The 15,243-nt window shown below is 40.7% G+C and overlaps 1 protein-coding gene across 3 annotated transcripts in view; it reads left to right on the top strand.

Moving 5' to 3' along the window:
• Positions 1 to 15,243, top strand: part of fndc3a (fibronectin type III domain containing 3A) — a 69,751-nt gene that overhangs the window by 10,448 nt on the left and 44,060 nt on the right. Inside the window, exon 4 of one of the 3 annotated variants that reach the window (XM_061827048.1) lies at positions 777 to 824. The exons of 1 other annotated variant lie outside the window; for it this stretch is intronic. In XM_061827048.1, the coding sequence (XP_061683032.1) occupies positions 777 to 824 (48 nt within the window). Of the gene's footprint in view, positions 1 to 776; positions 825 to 3,401; positions 4,066 to 15,243 lie in introns of those variants that run through there. One more of the 3 variants, XM_061827050.1, reaches the window with a different exon arrangement.

Genomic DNA, 15,243 nt, shown 5'->3' on the forward strand with positions numbered 1-15,243 from the left:
AGCACAGTGCTAGCACAGCGCTAACGGGGCTCGTTTAAAAAAACATACTGGTAAAAGTCACTTCCTCGGCTCATACATTCCCCCGGTCTCACTCTTACCTTTTGCGCTCGAGTGTCCCCTTGCGGCCGTTAGAAAAAATGCACAAATTTGCTGCATCACTGCATAAGCCGCACTGGATAAGGTTGAAAGCGTGTGTAAAAAGTCGCGACTTAAGTACACATTTCTCCATTTTTATTCTTTTTTTTTTTTTTACTTTTTAGTCTGATTTTAACACAAAAATGAAGTGTGCCTTTTTGCACAGTGTATGTAAATTTCTGGCTTCAACTTCACAAGCAAATTAAGTTACAAGCTTGGTCATGGAACAAATTCAACTCGTAAATCAAGTTACCGCTGTATTTATTGTTTAAAATTTAAATCGAATAAAAGTATGCTGGAGAAAATGAATAGGTGAAGGGAAAATATAGAGGGAATTGTCTGGATCACTAATGTGAAAGAAGCTAGTTACTTCGAGAATTGCTCCGCTAATTGCTGTCTCCAAATGAACATAAGGGAACACCGCACTTTTAATTCACATCCTAATACATGTGCTGCTCTTTTTGTGAGCAACAGTGTTATAATGGTCATCATTACTATTACTAAATAACCCGTGTTTTGTTCCTGTTGGCTGAGGCAACTGTTACAGGAATTAATTGGGGCGAGGTGCTACTATTTGAGGAAAGCCAGTAAAACCCAATTAAATCAATTTATCACGGCCATCATCTTTTGTGTTTTGGTAGATTTCAACTAAGGAGCCTTGTGGAGGGTTTTGGTCTTGCCACAGTAAGGTAGGAGTGAAAATCAGTGATTGTTGATATTCTTCCCCCCCCCCCCCAATTCTTCTCTCCTCTCCCTGACCTTTTACTTTGACAAGCTGCAAGGACACTTCCTTTTTTCCCCCCATGTATAGTCTGGACTGCTGGGTATTCACGCTCGACTGGAGCAGTTATTGTGAGTCAGAGACGCCGCTGTCGTGGGGTCATTACCTGAGATGATGACTTTTTAGAGATCACTTTGTTTACAGCATGATTCACTGCTTCCGTCCATTAACTGTACCCCCTGTCCCCATCAAGTTCTTTCAGCAGTTACTAGTTAGTGGCACAGTTAAAGCTCTGTAAATTTTTAAACCTAGCTAATGGCTCATGGTCTTGGTTGCTTTGATGTAAGTTGTCCTTATTTTCAATCATTGTGCTTACGGCTTCACGGTAGATTTAATGCATAATTGTTGCCATTAAATTTATGCTTGCATTGTTATATTCCATGTTGGATTCCTTGTCCTACGTTATGTGCCTAAGGCACTTTAGTTTTGATTTATAGGTGGCAGTATATTTTCTTGGTGCACTACTGTTTGGAAAAAAAAAATAAAAAACTTCATTTACTGAGGGATTTTTATTTATTCATTTTTTTTTACCTGCTCACTGTTAGCCATTCTGTGTAATGTTGTGTTTGGGCGTAGTTTGTGCCTGTAGCTGCTTGTGTATGAATACACTTACAACTTATTTGGTCACCATTTGGTTGGTGAAGCAATTGAAATTTTATTGGCAGTTTTCACTTTCCCTGACTACTTGTGGGCCCATTAAAATACATTGTAACATGTGTCGGTATTTTTTTTTTCTTTTTTGGTGGGTTGTGGGTAGGTTCTATCAAATTAGGTATAAAATGATACCTTGTGTTGATTGTAGATGGGCTTTTTTGGGGGAGGGGGCAGTGGGGCTTGGTTATGCTCTGCAGGTTACACATTTTCCCTTATCTTCATTTTTAAGTGGGAAATGATCCCAAATTTTGGACATTGTCTTTTCGGAATGTTTTCCTCCTGGTTCACACCTGTTTTTATCACAAATCCATCAAACTTTGACACTATGTTCCAATCGTTTTGCAATTCGACATCATCCTAAATGGCTGCTTCTGACAAAATGCCCACTCTACAGTTCATTTTTGTGTGGCCTGTTATGATAAACATGTCTACCCAATTTTATGTCTACCGGTGAAACTGCTGTTGGTTTTTTCATTTTTATTTTTTTTTAATATACATGGTTCATTACTGAGAGATTTGTGGGGCTCATGATGGGCAAAATACCAAACTTCCTTTGTCTCTAAGCTCCTGAGACTTTTGTTGTTGTTGGTCTAGTCACGATAGACGTCCCTATCAATTGATGTTACTTAAACTGTTGTCAAGGGCTGACTTTTCCAAATTTTGACAAGTCTTTTTTTAGGAGTCGGGGGGGCTTTTTGTTCCCTAGGTTACTACACAACTTGAATATGCACTAGTGATTAATTAGTCATACTTGTTTGCTCAGCTTGTGTCAAAAAAACTTTGGGTAATTAATACTAAGAGCTGGATACAGGAATTGTGTGTGGGTTTAAATGGGCAGTCTTTTTTTGGGGGAGGGGGGGGGGCTGCTGGCGGCCTTACATTGACTCATGTTCCGGCTAGCGAAACCTCACTCTGGATTTTGTCGTCTTTGGTGCTACAGACAGATATGAGGAGACGAGATCCTTGTGTGGTTAACAATCTTCAAAAATGCCATTACAGATACTGTACTGTATATATGAGAGAGTGAAACTATGAGAGTCTATGTTTGAGAGAGATTGTGAGTCAGCATATTAGGGTGTGTGTGCGTGGCTGCTGTTTGTCACCTTTCTTGAAAAGTGGGCAGCGTGTGACTCAGCAGTGTTTTTGAACACTTTTCTGAGAGAGGGAGAGACTGCATGAGATTGAGAGCAAAAGAGAATAGTGACATTATCCTTCGTCGCTCTGGATATTCTATTGGAAAACCCCAATACCAAAAAAGTCAAAGCACACCACACTCACGAAGATAAGCAAATGGTCACATGCAAGGGGGCAGGTATTTTTATTTTTGGGTGTAATCATAAAAAACACTTCAGACTAATTATGTTTTATTATTGTAAATGTGTTCCAGGCCTCAAACCATCAAGCATAAAGATAATTTTGTTTCTTCAGTACACTAGAAATGTTCTTTAGTGAATGTGACCAATCGACATTTCTTTACTTGTGGTACTGTCATTTTATGTGAAGGAAAAACATTAATTCGCAGTATATACATGAATAAGATTTAATCGCCCTTTTGGGATTTTGTTTTTTTGTATCTCTTTACACTCAACACTGCACTGCCTGCCTTCCTCACGTGCGCACACACACACATAATCTGAATTCGAATAGTCATTTAATTTGGCACGGTGTGCTGACCCCTAACGAGACAAGTCGAAAGAAAGTTATTTCAATTTGATCATGTAATTTGGGAAAAAAGGGCAAAGTGCTCTGAAATTTCAACTAACAACCCAGACATAACAGGAGGGTGCAAAAAAATAAATAAATACATGATTAAAAAAATCTCTACCACCATGTGGAAACACGTTTTTTTTTCAAATCTCTAGTAAAGATGAAATCTCAAAATGTCCCACAAATAAGTGATAGGTCCCACAGAAAATAAAGGAAAGATGGGAATTAGTAAATACCAAATGGGTGCCACGGTACTTTGGACCTGTGATTGGTAACATGCTCATTTTCCCCAATGATGCAGCATTAATCCAGTGGTTTGCCCTCCGACAATGACACAGACACTGTTTGACGTCCTCTTTCAATGATGGGAGCATCTCCTCCGCGGTTTGTTGCTAGTAATATCTTTAATCTAGGGCTTTATAGCAGCTCTTGTAAAGATTTATTCTTTCCTATTAAGCCATTCCGTATGTGATGTTTCCCAGGGATGATGAAATGGCCTTGAATCATTATCGACCCACAAGTAAGACTGTTGCTGGTTGCTCCAGAGACTGGCAGGATTGTAGCTTTCCTCCTCCCCCAAACCTCCCGCCTCCTCCATGGCATTTGGCTGGCTTCCTCTCCTCCAGCTGCCGTTTTCACACCGGCACACGGTAAACAATTAAAGGGGAACAAATAGTGTGAAACCTGAACTCTGAGTCAGAGGCGGCAGCGACACGTCAGTGCCCAGAGCCATGAAATTATGCAGCAGAGGTTGTAAATCCCATGCGTTTCACTCTTGCCGATCCACGGTAAGCTACCACAAGAAATATGGTTTCAGCAATGTGAAGTAACATTGTCAAAGTAATTGATTACATTACCGTACTTTAAATATTTTTGACATCTATACATTTGTCTTTGTACACCTAGATTTGAACACAGGTATCTGTACTTTCTACTCCTTTCTTCGTCAAAATAGTTTTTTCAAGCACTGCAGATTTTTGATGACAGAATGTAAATAGAGGGAGAGCAGTACAATGCGTGATAGCAGTGAGCGACATGGAGCAATGTGAACCGGGGAGTATCCATTGCAATAAGGCAACAGATCTGTAGAAGCAAGATATTAGCCATCCATAGGCTTATTTAAGAGAATTGGTTGACTTTGTTGGCTACTTCAATGATTGGTGGCGAATGTGTTTTTTCCAATCTGAAAAGCACCAACTTCTGGCATTTGAACATTGCTTTTGAAAGCATACAGGTAAGTTGTACTTTTTTCAGTTTAATTTAGTAAATCTATACGAATATGTTCTTTTCATGAAATAAAAGCCTGAGCTAACACTAGCGTTTTGTTGAGTATTTTTTAATCATTGTGACAAGTTGTAAAGATTGGGGAAAACAATGTCAAATGTTTAACTTCCTACGTATAATTTCTTGTGTACAATGCACACCCATGTAAAACACGCATCCTCAGTTGACCTCAAAATTCTGGAAAATCCTTCTATCCATGTATAGTGCATTTTTAACAACGCACGATTTTGCTTCCACCATCTAATCAAAAAATAAAGTACAGTGGTATTGCTACTTACAGAATTAATTCGTTACAGAAGTAGTTTTGTAATGTGAACTTTTTTGTAAGTGGAACCACTATTTAGCCCAATTCGTTCCATTTGTTTTGGTATGTTAGAATGACACTTTTATCAAAACCTCAAGGTGTTGGTGGCAATTTGGAATCAAACAATACAGCTTTTTCATAACCTCAAGATAGCAGCATTTCTAAAATGTATTTTAGATTTTTCTTTTACCCATGTATAATGTGCATCATTGACTTGATCATTTTTGTGGGGAAAAATGTGCATTATGAATGAGAAATTACGATAATTCTATTTCACTTTTTATGAGTAAAGGAGTCGATTCAGTGCTACTGCTTTTTTGTTTGTTTGTTTTTTATTGGTCACTCAGGTATCTGTAGTTCTACTTTAAGAATGCCCCAGAGGCCCCAAAAATGTCGTGTACATTTCACACGCCACAGTGTTTTTGAAATCCTGTCAAATTTGAACAAATTAAAAAAATCATAATCGATGTAAAATAAGCCCTGCCCTCAAGCTGGAGGACTTTGGTGGGCGTGTCCACGAAAAGTGCTCTACTAAGCTATGTACTCGACTATCTGTAGTAACTTCTAAGCAGGTCATGTCCCACTGGAATATGATTGGCTGCTTGCAAAGACAAGACAGTCAAGAATTAAATGAGCAGCCTTTTTGATGGTAATGAGGAAAGCCAAGCCATCCCCTTCTGCGCAGAGGGTTTTTAGGGGCGGCACTTGAGCAAACGTTAACACAGAGGAGAAAGTCAGAGGAGAGGGACAAGCTGCTAATAAATGGGAAAATGAGTGATGACAGAAAAAGTCTTAATCTAGGGACGATTCAATTTTATTGACAATTCAAAGGTGAGGAAAAATAACAAAACCGGCAGTCTGTTCAAGGCCTGTCGCACACCGCGATTCTCTTGAACCTGATTGGAGTGGCCCATCAGATAAAAATGAGTTGCTGACACACCCCCAACATATTGAACAATTGGATATACGCACGCCCTGAACAGCGAGCCCGTTTGTTGCTATATAAACAGTATATTTTACCTCATCACTTTTTTTTTTTTTTTTTTTTTTGAACCATGAACCGATTAAACGTTAAAGAAGCATGTTGTTAAAGAGGACGTCAGTAAGTATTAAAATGCATATTTTAAAGTAGTCTTACTGTTGCCATTCATTTGAACTAATCCATGTGGTACAAACCCATCGCTTTCATTTTGGTTATGTGCGTCACTTTTTCATCTACAGGCACATTATACATTTTGAATACAGTTGGGAATTGATATAAAACCATATTTGATGCGTTATATGCTGTATTTATACAGCTTGGAGGAGTCGGCCGTTCGGTGTCTCACCAGGCAATTTAAACTCTTTTTAATTGCAGCAAAAGCAGTTGCAGGGCTTATCGGCCGGCCATTGATGAAACCAGTTGCCAAACCCCACACGCTGTTTCACAGTTTGGTTGGGTGCAATGCAGAAAAGTCCTTTCTGAGAGCCTAATCTTCCAAGCAGGGCAGATAATTTCCAATTTTTTTTTTAAAACACTGAATTAGCTCCTCAAAGCTGAAGCACTTGGTAATTCTCAATGTTAAACTTAAATATAGAAAAGTTATCTGGATGCTGTTTTCTTCCCTTTCTCTCCGATGGCTGTACATTTTTTAAATATATATTATTCTGTGGCGCCACAGTGGCATGACTGGTTTGAGGGTTAGCGCAAATCCCAGCCTACCTGTGTGGAATTTGCACATTCTCCTTGTGCCTGCGTGGGTCTTCTCCAGCCACTTCGGTTTCCTCCAACACCATAAAAATGTATTAATTGAAGACTAAATTGCCTGTAGGTGTGAATGTGAATGGTTGTTTCTGTGTGCCATGCGAGAAAGTTATTGCCAAGCAATTACTTTAGTCAGTACGCTTTATGCGTCACTTTGAAGTGGAGTTAGGTACTGACTTCCTAAATTAGAGATTAATATCTAGAATACAGATTCTTTAAGTAGCCAACAGCATTTTCTTTCCATATAGCCCATTGTGCACAGCACACTCATACTCCAGCAATATCTAGCTAATTCCAGAAGGTGTCAGTATCACTCTGGAAACACCTTCAACGGGTGAGTACTTTTACTTTATTTTAGCTTTATTTAGTTTGTAAGTATCATGTATGAATGACCTTTAGGGTTGCATCAACATACCCACAAATGAATCCAGTTTTGCAAACAAATATGTCCCTGTAAAGCTCCCATGCATTTTAGGAGCATACAATAAAAAATGTTTGCCAAAGAAAACTGTTTCACCTATCTACAGGAACTTTGTTAAAAGGTCAATGATAACAGGACCCATAAAGTCCATTGGACCCATGGTCAAAATTGAACAGAAAGTGCTCATTTAATTTAAAACAAGGATTTTGATTCTACTAGGAAATTTGCTTGAATGAGCTCCAATCAGAAGCAAGCTGATAAGCAATGCTGAATTGCTGGGGAAGGGGGCTGGAGGCTTTTTTTTTTTTTTTTTTTTTTTTTAGCGCATCGTTTCAAAATGTAATGCTCGTTTCAAGGATTCACGATGTACAACAGGGATGCTAGAAGCCGTCATCATTGCTGCTTGCATCTTTAATTCAATTTACATTGGCGAGTCAACCCGCAACACGGAATTCACTGTTCATCATATTCGACATTTGGAGCTTCCACACTGTGTTGTTCCAACGAGTTATCGTTCATCTGTTTTAATGCATGCTTTCCTCCTCTGCTCCCCTAAGATAATTATAACAGCCCGAAATTGAGAGCAGGAAGTGAACGCTGATCAGCGCTCAGCCATCTGTGTGAGGAGTAACCTTTGCAGTTTCTCTCTCTGCACTATTTCAGTCTGTCAAACTCAAGACAACTGTGCTCGCTTCCAAAATGGCTCCATAAATTACTGTTCAGAGACACTTGAAAGTTTCCTTGCTAAAAGCTTCAAATTTTTGTCTTTTAATGGAAAAAAAAAAAAAGCGTTTTAAGGGGTTCTCAGTGATCCACTTAGAGTCGTCCTTGGCTGGTGGTGGCAGAACAGGTTTGAAACTCGAAGGAACTCTTCCTTAATTTGATTTCTGTTCAAATTCAACGGCATTTTAATGCACCGCCGCTTACAAAATTAATTACACTTCCTTTTCTCCCTTAAAGTCATTTGATGCCATAAGCTCATTGTGCTTGGATGTTCCTCCTCGTTGCAGCGGAGCGGCTATTTTGGTTTAATTCCTTTTAAATCCGGCTTTGATCACTTCACAGAGAGTGAAATAAACAGCAGGATTCTATTAGATTTATGTGAATGAGCCACTCGTGGGGCCAGCAGCGTCTGTGCATGTCAACTTGGCACAGACTATTCCAGGCTGTCGCTTTAACGAATGATGCGTTCGGCATGAATGAGGGCAGATGTTATGGCATAAGTAGTCACACAGAAGCTAGCTTTACTGTGACATGGTACATGCGCTCTCTCATTGAATTTCCACCAGTAACCACTATCATTGCTTTCTCAAATGCTGGTTTGACTTCCAAGTAGGTCTAATTCCAAAACAGTTTTCCCTCATTGGAAATAGTTTAACATAAAACTGTCACTGGCATAAAAGTGTGGTGTTTTAATTGAAAAAAATAAAACATTTTCATATATTTATGGCCTAGAAGTATTGTTAATTTTGATTGTACTCTGGCTTTTAGTGATAGACTACGGCGCATTCTGATTGAAGCCCAGCACACGCCAAGCAATGCAGCCAAGCCTGACAGAACTGTTGCAGTACGCATGGTTCAGCAACAACTAGTTTTCATGAGTGGGCAATGGTCTGCTACCGATTTTGCTAGCCTTTCAAATTGGTTTTGCTAGTGCTCTGGGTCGTAATGAATAACCCTGCAGCCAAAAAAATACATTTCCCTGTTTTAAGATGGCGAGCAAGCTGCTACGTACTGCCATTTGCTCCCAAAGACAATGTATATATGGTTGAAGCCTTACGTTTACATACTCAGTGGAAAAACAAATTTAATTTTTGTCACTTTCAGGTCAGTCAGGATCACTCAAATTATTTTTCATGAAATGCCACAACAATGAGTGAGTTTGAGAATTTTACATTTTATTTTAGGTTAAGTTTACATACACAAAAAGTACAATGTCCTCAAAGAAGATGGGGAAGCCCAGATGATGAGGTCATGGCTTTGGAACTTCCTGATAGTTTAACTGACATGTGAGTTAATAAATGGTACACCGGGGGATGTATTTAAAGGAGAAGTACAGTCGTTTGGCTTAACATTGTATCTGATAGATCATGTCATGTGTACTGCGTCTCGAAAATTTGAGGTTAATCCTTTATCATTTAATGGTATTTTGAAAAGATTTTTATCGGCAGCTACGAATTTTCATGGGCGCCACCATTTTGGCGAGTATATGACTTACGTGCGTGGATGTGACATTACGTGTGCAAACAAAGAAATCATCGCCAGTTTGTAGTGTCTTCACCTGCGGTACCACCACGATTGGACACTGTAAAATGCCTTTCTGTATCGCAAAATTCTGCCAAAATTTGGATAGAAAAAATCCACGGAGTGTTCATGTTCTGCCCAGTAAGAAAAAGAATCATTTAAGGATCAGAAACCAGAGTGCCCGGAGAAAACCTACGCAGGCACGGGGAGAACATGCAAATTCCACAATTCTCCACTTACACAAAACTTCACAAAAATCAACCCCGGGTCCTCAGAACTGTAAGGCCAACACTTTACCAGCTGAGCTACCGTGCCGCTGTTGTGGAGGCAGTATTAACTTCTACCAAGCCAAATATCATTTAATTATCACTTGGACCCCGGCCACCCTGTTGGCTAAAACAAACAACCTTTCCCACAATATAAGCCCTACCTTTCACTGATGGGTTCTACCATCCTTCACGGCTACGAAAACCTGGGAACAAATGGGTCTTCTAAATAGACAATGACTTGAAAAATACTGCCAAAATGGTTCAAAAGTGGCTTGAGGATAGTCAAATGTCTTGGCGTGTCCATCACAAAGTACTGATCTAAATCCCATCAAAAATTGTTGGCAGATCTGAGAAAAGAGGTTTGCAAGCAAGGCAACCAGCAAACTTGACTTTATTACCCCAATTCTGTCACGAGGAATGGGCCAGGATTCCAGTACTGTCAGAAGCTTGTGGAAGGTTACCCAAAACATTTGACCCGAGTCATGAAGTTCAAAGGAAATTCTACACAATGATATGGAAATATATGTAAAGTTTTGACTTCGAAGAAAATAATGTAAAATTGCCATTATGGTGGCATTTAACAAATTAAATTTGGGTGATTCTGACTCACTTGAAACGGGAAGTTTGCATGTTCTACCCGTCTGTGTGGGTTTTCTCCGGGCGCTTCGGTTTCCTCCCAGATCCCAAAAACATGCAACATTAATTGGACACTCTAAATTGCCCTTAGGTGTGATCGTGAGTGCGACTGTTGTCTGTCTCTGTGTGGCCTGCGATTGGCTGGCGACCATTTCAGGGTGCCCCACCTCTCGCCTGGTATAGGCTCTAACACGCCCGTGACCCCAGCTAAGATAAGCGGTACAGAAAATGGATATTTATGGACTTTACTATTTTGCGTACACAGTACAATATACGTTTTACTTTTTATATTTTATATAACTATATATATATAGATTGTAAATAATACAGTAAAATTTAGTGAAAAGTTTATTTTTTTAAAATGTTCAACTTTTTGGTGGAGGGTCGAGGTTGAGGGGCGAGCCCATTTGGGAGGGAGACAGCAGGAAGTCGTGTATTTGTGAGTCTCAAAAGCTATGAGTCTCCTTCACACTGTTGCCGTTATAGTTGTTTTTTTTTTTTTTTTTTACTTTATTTTTTATTAAAGTAGCAGAACAAAGGACTCCCTGTTGTTACAGTCTGCCGACTCAGCCAATGGAGCGCTATTGAAATGAACCCCATTAGTGGGCACAGGGGGCTGCGAGTGTGCTGGCACGCTAGCGGAGGCAGGGCATCTCCACAGAGTTATCCAGCCTCGCTTTTCCTCCTCCCAGACGAGCTGATAAGGTTTCCCAGCCATTGTCTGAGGGTGCTCCGCGGCCGATTGCTTATGTTAAACGGGGGTTGCTGTGGATACGGATGACAGGGAGGCAGCAGCCAGACTGAGGCGTGAGGGCTAAGCGAATGTTAGCTTTTCGCCACTCCTACCGTGAAAGCCAAACCCTCCTTCCCTCCTAAACTGCCACTCGCCACCTCCTGGATGTTGTGCGGTGAGGGAGTTTGTGTAAGTGGCACCAGGATCGGCCCCAGTGACGGGACCCCAGAGCATCTTCTCCCCCAATCCACCCTCCTTACTCGACTGCACCCAAAAAGCAACGCCTGGATGAGGAAAAAGCAATGCGGGCAACCGTAAGTCGCAGCTTTTTTTTATTTTTCATTTTTTTTTTATAAATGTCACAGTAGGTTTCCTTGGACTGACACAACCAGACTGTGACGCGCCTGCCCACTTTGACTCAATTAGACCTCCCTGAGCCACTCACCCACCTCCCCTTGAGCCCCCCTCCTCCTTGCTGACGTATGGGTGTGTATGAGCCTACGAGACAGTGTGCGTGTGTTTGGCAGTCAGAGCTTTTTCCCTGTCGCTGCCGAGCACATGAATGGGAAACTGTGTTGGCAATGGAGGTGCTGATGATTCCTGAGCGGCACGAGAGCCACAGTCAGAGCCCCGTGCTGGGGGACTGTCGGTTTTATAGCAACGTCTTCCACAAGAGCGAGGTAACAAAAAATGCTTCGTGCTATCGCTCCGGGAGTTTCAAAGTGGAGAGAATGATGACCAAGGGAGAGTATGGACATCTTATGAGAGATATTTTGAGTTTAAAAAGGATTTATTGTGCTGTTATTTGTCTGTGGCACCATTTGTCCGCAGCAGGGGTGGCACTAAACATATTTGAAGCTTTTGTTGTCTTTCAAGCCACTGGTGGAAAGTAGTTTGCTTGTTCTGACAGTGTTATTGTGCTAGTGGTTGTATGTGCCCTGCGATTGATGGGCAACCAATCTAGAGTGGAGTCTGCTTTTTGCCCAACGTCAACTTGGATAGGCTCCACGTACACATTCGTATTAATTACCCCTTCACAAATTCACTATCATTATTTTGTGTAAGTTTTGTCCAGTTTCAACAGGGATGGCACACTAGCAGGTCGATGCCTTCTTTCATGTGGCTCTCGTGAAGGCACAAAAGCATCCTGAAATTCTGTTAATGCGCTGCGCATGTGCGTTTTGCTTGAGTTCATTATGGTATTTGGCTCCGCGCTTTGCTTGAGTTTACAGGGAGTCCTCTGGTTACAACGTCCTCAACCTATGGCATTTCGACTTTACGGCGCCCGCGTCTCATCCGCCATTTTGTCCTCAGCACCAGAGTGTTTTTGCTTAGCTAATGCATATTGCTTATCTGTGTTTGTGCACTGAGAGCATGTCCCTTTTTCGCCTACCTTTTTACACATTATGGTCCAAAAGAAGAAAGCTGTTTTTTTTATTCAAACAATCCTGGTCCACCAGAAAGAGACAAGCAATTACCATGGAAACAAAGTTTAACATCATAAAAATATTGGAGATCGCTAAAGACTTGAGTTTCAGTCATTCAACCGTGGCTGAATATCAGTCTAATGTTCATTAAGGGAAAAGGCACGGCGTATGTTCCTAACTTTGAACAACCAGAAAGGCAAGGACGCTGCAGAGGAATTTACCGCTAGCAAGGGCTACCTGCACATCCTCATTCTTTACCATCCACCTCTCGAAGTAATGGTAAGGACAGCTTCTTATTTTTTTGTATTTTAATATATTTTAGCTTTTTATAAGAAGTACCTACACCCACCCATGTTTTGAGACTCTTATCCTCACGAGGGTACTGGAGCCAATCCCAGCTGTCATCGTAAATTTTTACTTTAACAGTGAAGTCCAACTTACACTGCAATTCGGGTTATGTCACCAGCGTAGGAACGTATCTCAGTCGGAGACCGAGGTCTCCCTGTACTGCGATTGTTACAGATATTGTGACAACAAGCTCCATATGTGCATGCGTTGTGCTCCACCGTGTGAGTGAGACGGGACTGCACAGCGGGAGGGTGAGAAGGCAGAAAAAATGGTATGGCGACCATGGAAAGTGGATTTACTGTTCCCGTCACCCAGTTCAGCTGTGCAACGAGAGAAGGAAGATTTAACCCCGAGCAGAACTACCTTGGCACAGAGAATAAGTTTCCTCCACATCTCCCAACCGCGGTCATGTGACCGCAGCAGGAAAGGTTAGCCCGGTGTTTTCGCAAAACTGGCTTTCGTATTGACTGAGAATAGCTCAAAGTTTCCCCGTCGGATGGTGAGCTTTAGAGGGAATAATTTGTGAATGTCACTCTCAAAATGCCAGGGAAAAATGCGCAGTTAAACAAAAAATATGTGAATGAACACAGGACATTTTTACCAGAGCGGGAGATCCCTCTTTTTGTTTTTTGTTTTGTTTTTTGTTGAGCGGAACCGCCAGGCACTCTGCCTTTTGTCTCAGATGTCTATCGCATTTCACAGCTTCGAATCTTCACTTCAGCTCCCTCCACGCTAACATCAACCTGGAATTTCCAAACAGGACTAAACTTCCCAGTCATAGGTTACTTGGAAAAATCGAACAGAAAAGGGCCAAAAAGCCATACATTGAAGGCAAATTGTTTAAAAAATGCCCATTATTTTACTGAAATCTTGTCTTAAACAAAAATCTTGGAAATTATCAAACCTTCAATTGTGCTGCCACACCATTGAACAGACAATATCGGACATTAGCATGGCTACTGATTCACAGTTGTTTACGCCCCTCAAAAAGTGATAGGGATTAATAATAATAATAATACTAAACACCAGTTCCAATAGGGCGTTTGCCGCTAAAAATATCTTATAATTGATTTTTGGAATCCAACTTCTTCTGCTTGGCTTCAGAATAATGGCTATTTGTACTAAAAACTGCAATGGTGTTTTACTTCACCCTCCTGCAATACTGCTACTACTGTTCCAATTGACCTATTTTGACATGGTTCTCTTGACAGATTTACAAATTTTCATGTAAGCATTCTGTGAATTATCCTTAGCATTGTAGGATTTGAGAGGAAATCGACTAAATATTGATTTAAATAGTAATGGAGTCTAATGACTTAAAATGTTTTGGGGGATTTTGTTGTGAGTTTCTGACACTTTTGGACTCTGAAAGCCATTTTTTACTGAGGAGATGTACCATAAACTTTGCCAAAATTGAAATCAAATTGAGCTTGTAGTTTTAGTGGTTTTATTTGCCACTTTTTTCCCCAACGCTCTGTGAGGACTCACAACCGGCACTGATCAACTTTTTATGTGGCCAGTTGTGCCCCGAATCTTTTTGATTAGAAGACTCACTGAGTGAAGACTTCACACTGCTAAGATAGCTTGCTGTGGTATGTCTAGCAGACTTGGGCGTGACCTTGTGACCACACAAGGGTTCATAAACCTATAGAGGCTTAACAAGAAATCGATATTTATTTTTTGGGGGGAGTGGGTGGGGGGGTTGTGTGGCTTATATCCAACCATGGCACAATGATACCCCAATGATAGTTTGCAAGAGATTTTGTTTTGCATGCACTAAAAGGTGCAACCATATGGCACAAGCATTCTGCCTATAAATAGGGAAAAAAAACTAGTCTCCTGGCTTCTTTAGTCACAGGTAATGGAACTATTATCACTGTACTCTGTTAAATAACAATTCATCTGTTAATATTAGGCAATTTATTTTAATCACTTTGACTATTTTGTGTTAAAAAGACCTCCATCTGCTGCTTTGATTTTCTGCCCAATGATATTTTGATGGATTCTATTGGTTACCTGGTAGCAGATTTGTTACAAATGGACCCAAAAAGGGTACCAGCAAGCATTTTTCTCATGTATGAATTTAATCATTAAAATATTCCAAGGCTACCGCAGTGATCCTTCTTCGTATGGTTCTCTGGTACCTTACTTCTTACAAGTGCGTTAGGATTTTTCCAAGTGACCAGCCATCGCTGGATAGATTTTGTCTCATGAGTAAGCATTAGGTACGCTGCCACTCAAGAGAACTGAATAAAAATGGGGCAACTAAGTCACTCTGATGGCCTAGCATGTGGGCATGGAGAACCACTGTCCCTGATGCAGCTCTTTATTCAATGGGAGAAACGATCAAACACACACTCAAAATGAGGACATTTGCAAGGAGCTGCTGTAGACCACAACTCACTCCTAGCCACTCACACGTATTCCATCAAACTCAAATTACAGTACTCACATTCACTTAGAGGCCAATAGCCCACGCACAGACTGGAATACTTGTATGTAGAGGAATTTGATTGCTTTAAATTCACATTTTACTTTCATTAAATATATGTATAT

This window comes from Syngnathoides biaculeatus, chromosome 8 (genome assembly GCF_019802595.1).
Source record: "Syngnathoides biaculeatus isolate LvHL_M chromosome 8, ASM1980259v1, whole genome shotgun sequence".
NCBI classification, from domain to species: Eukaryota; Metazoa; Chordata; class Actinopteri; order Syngnathiformes; family Syngnathidae; genus Syngnathoides; species Syngnathoides biaculeatus.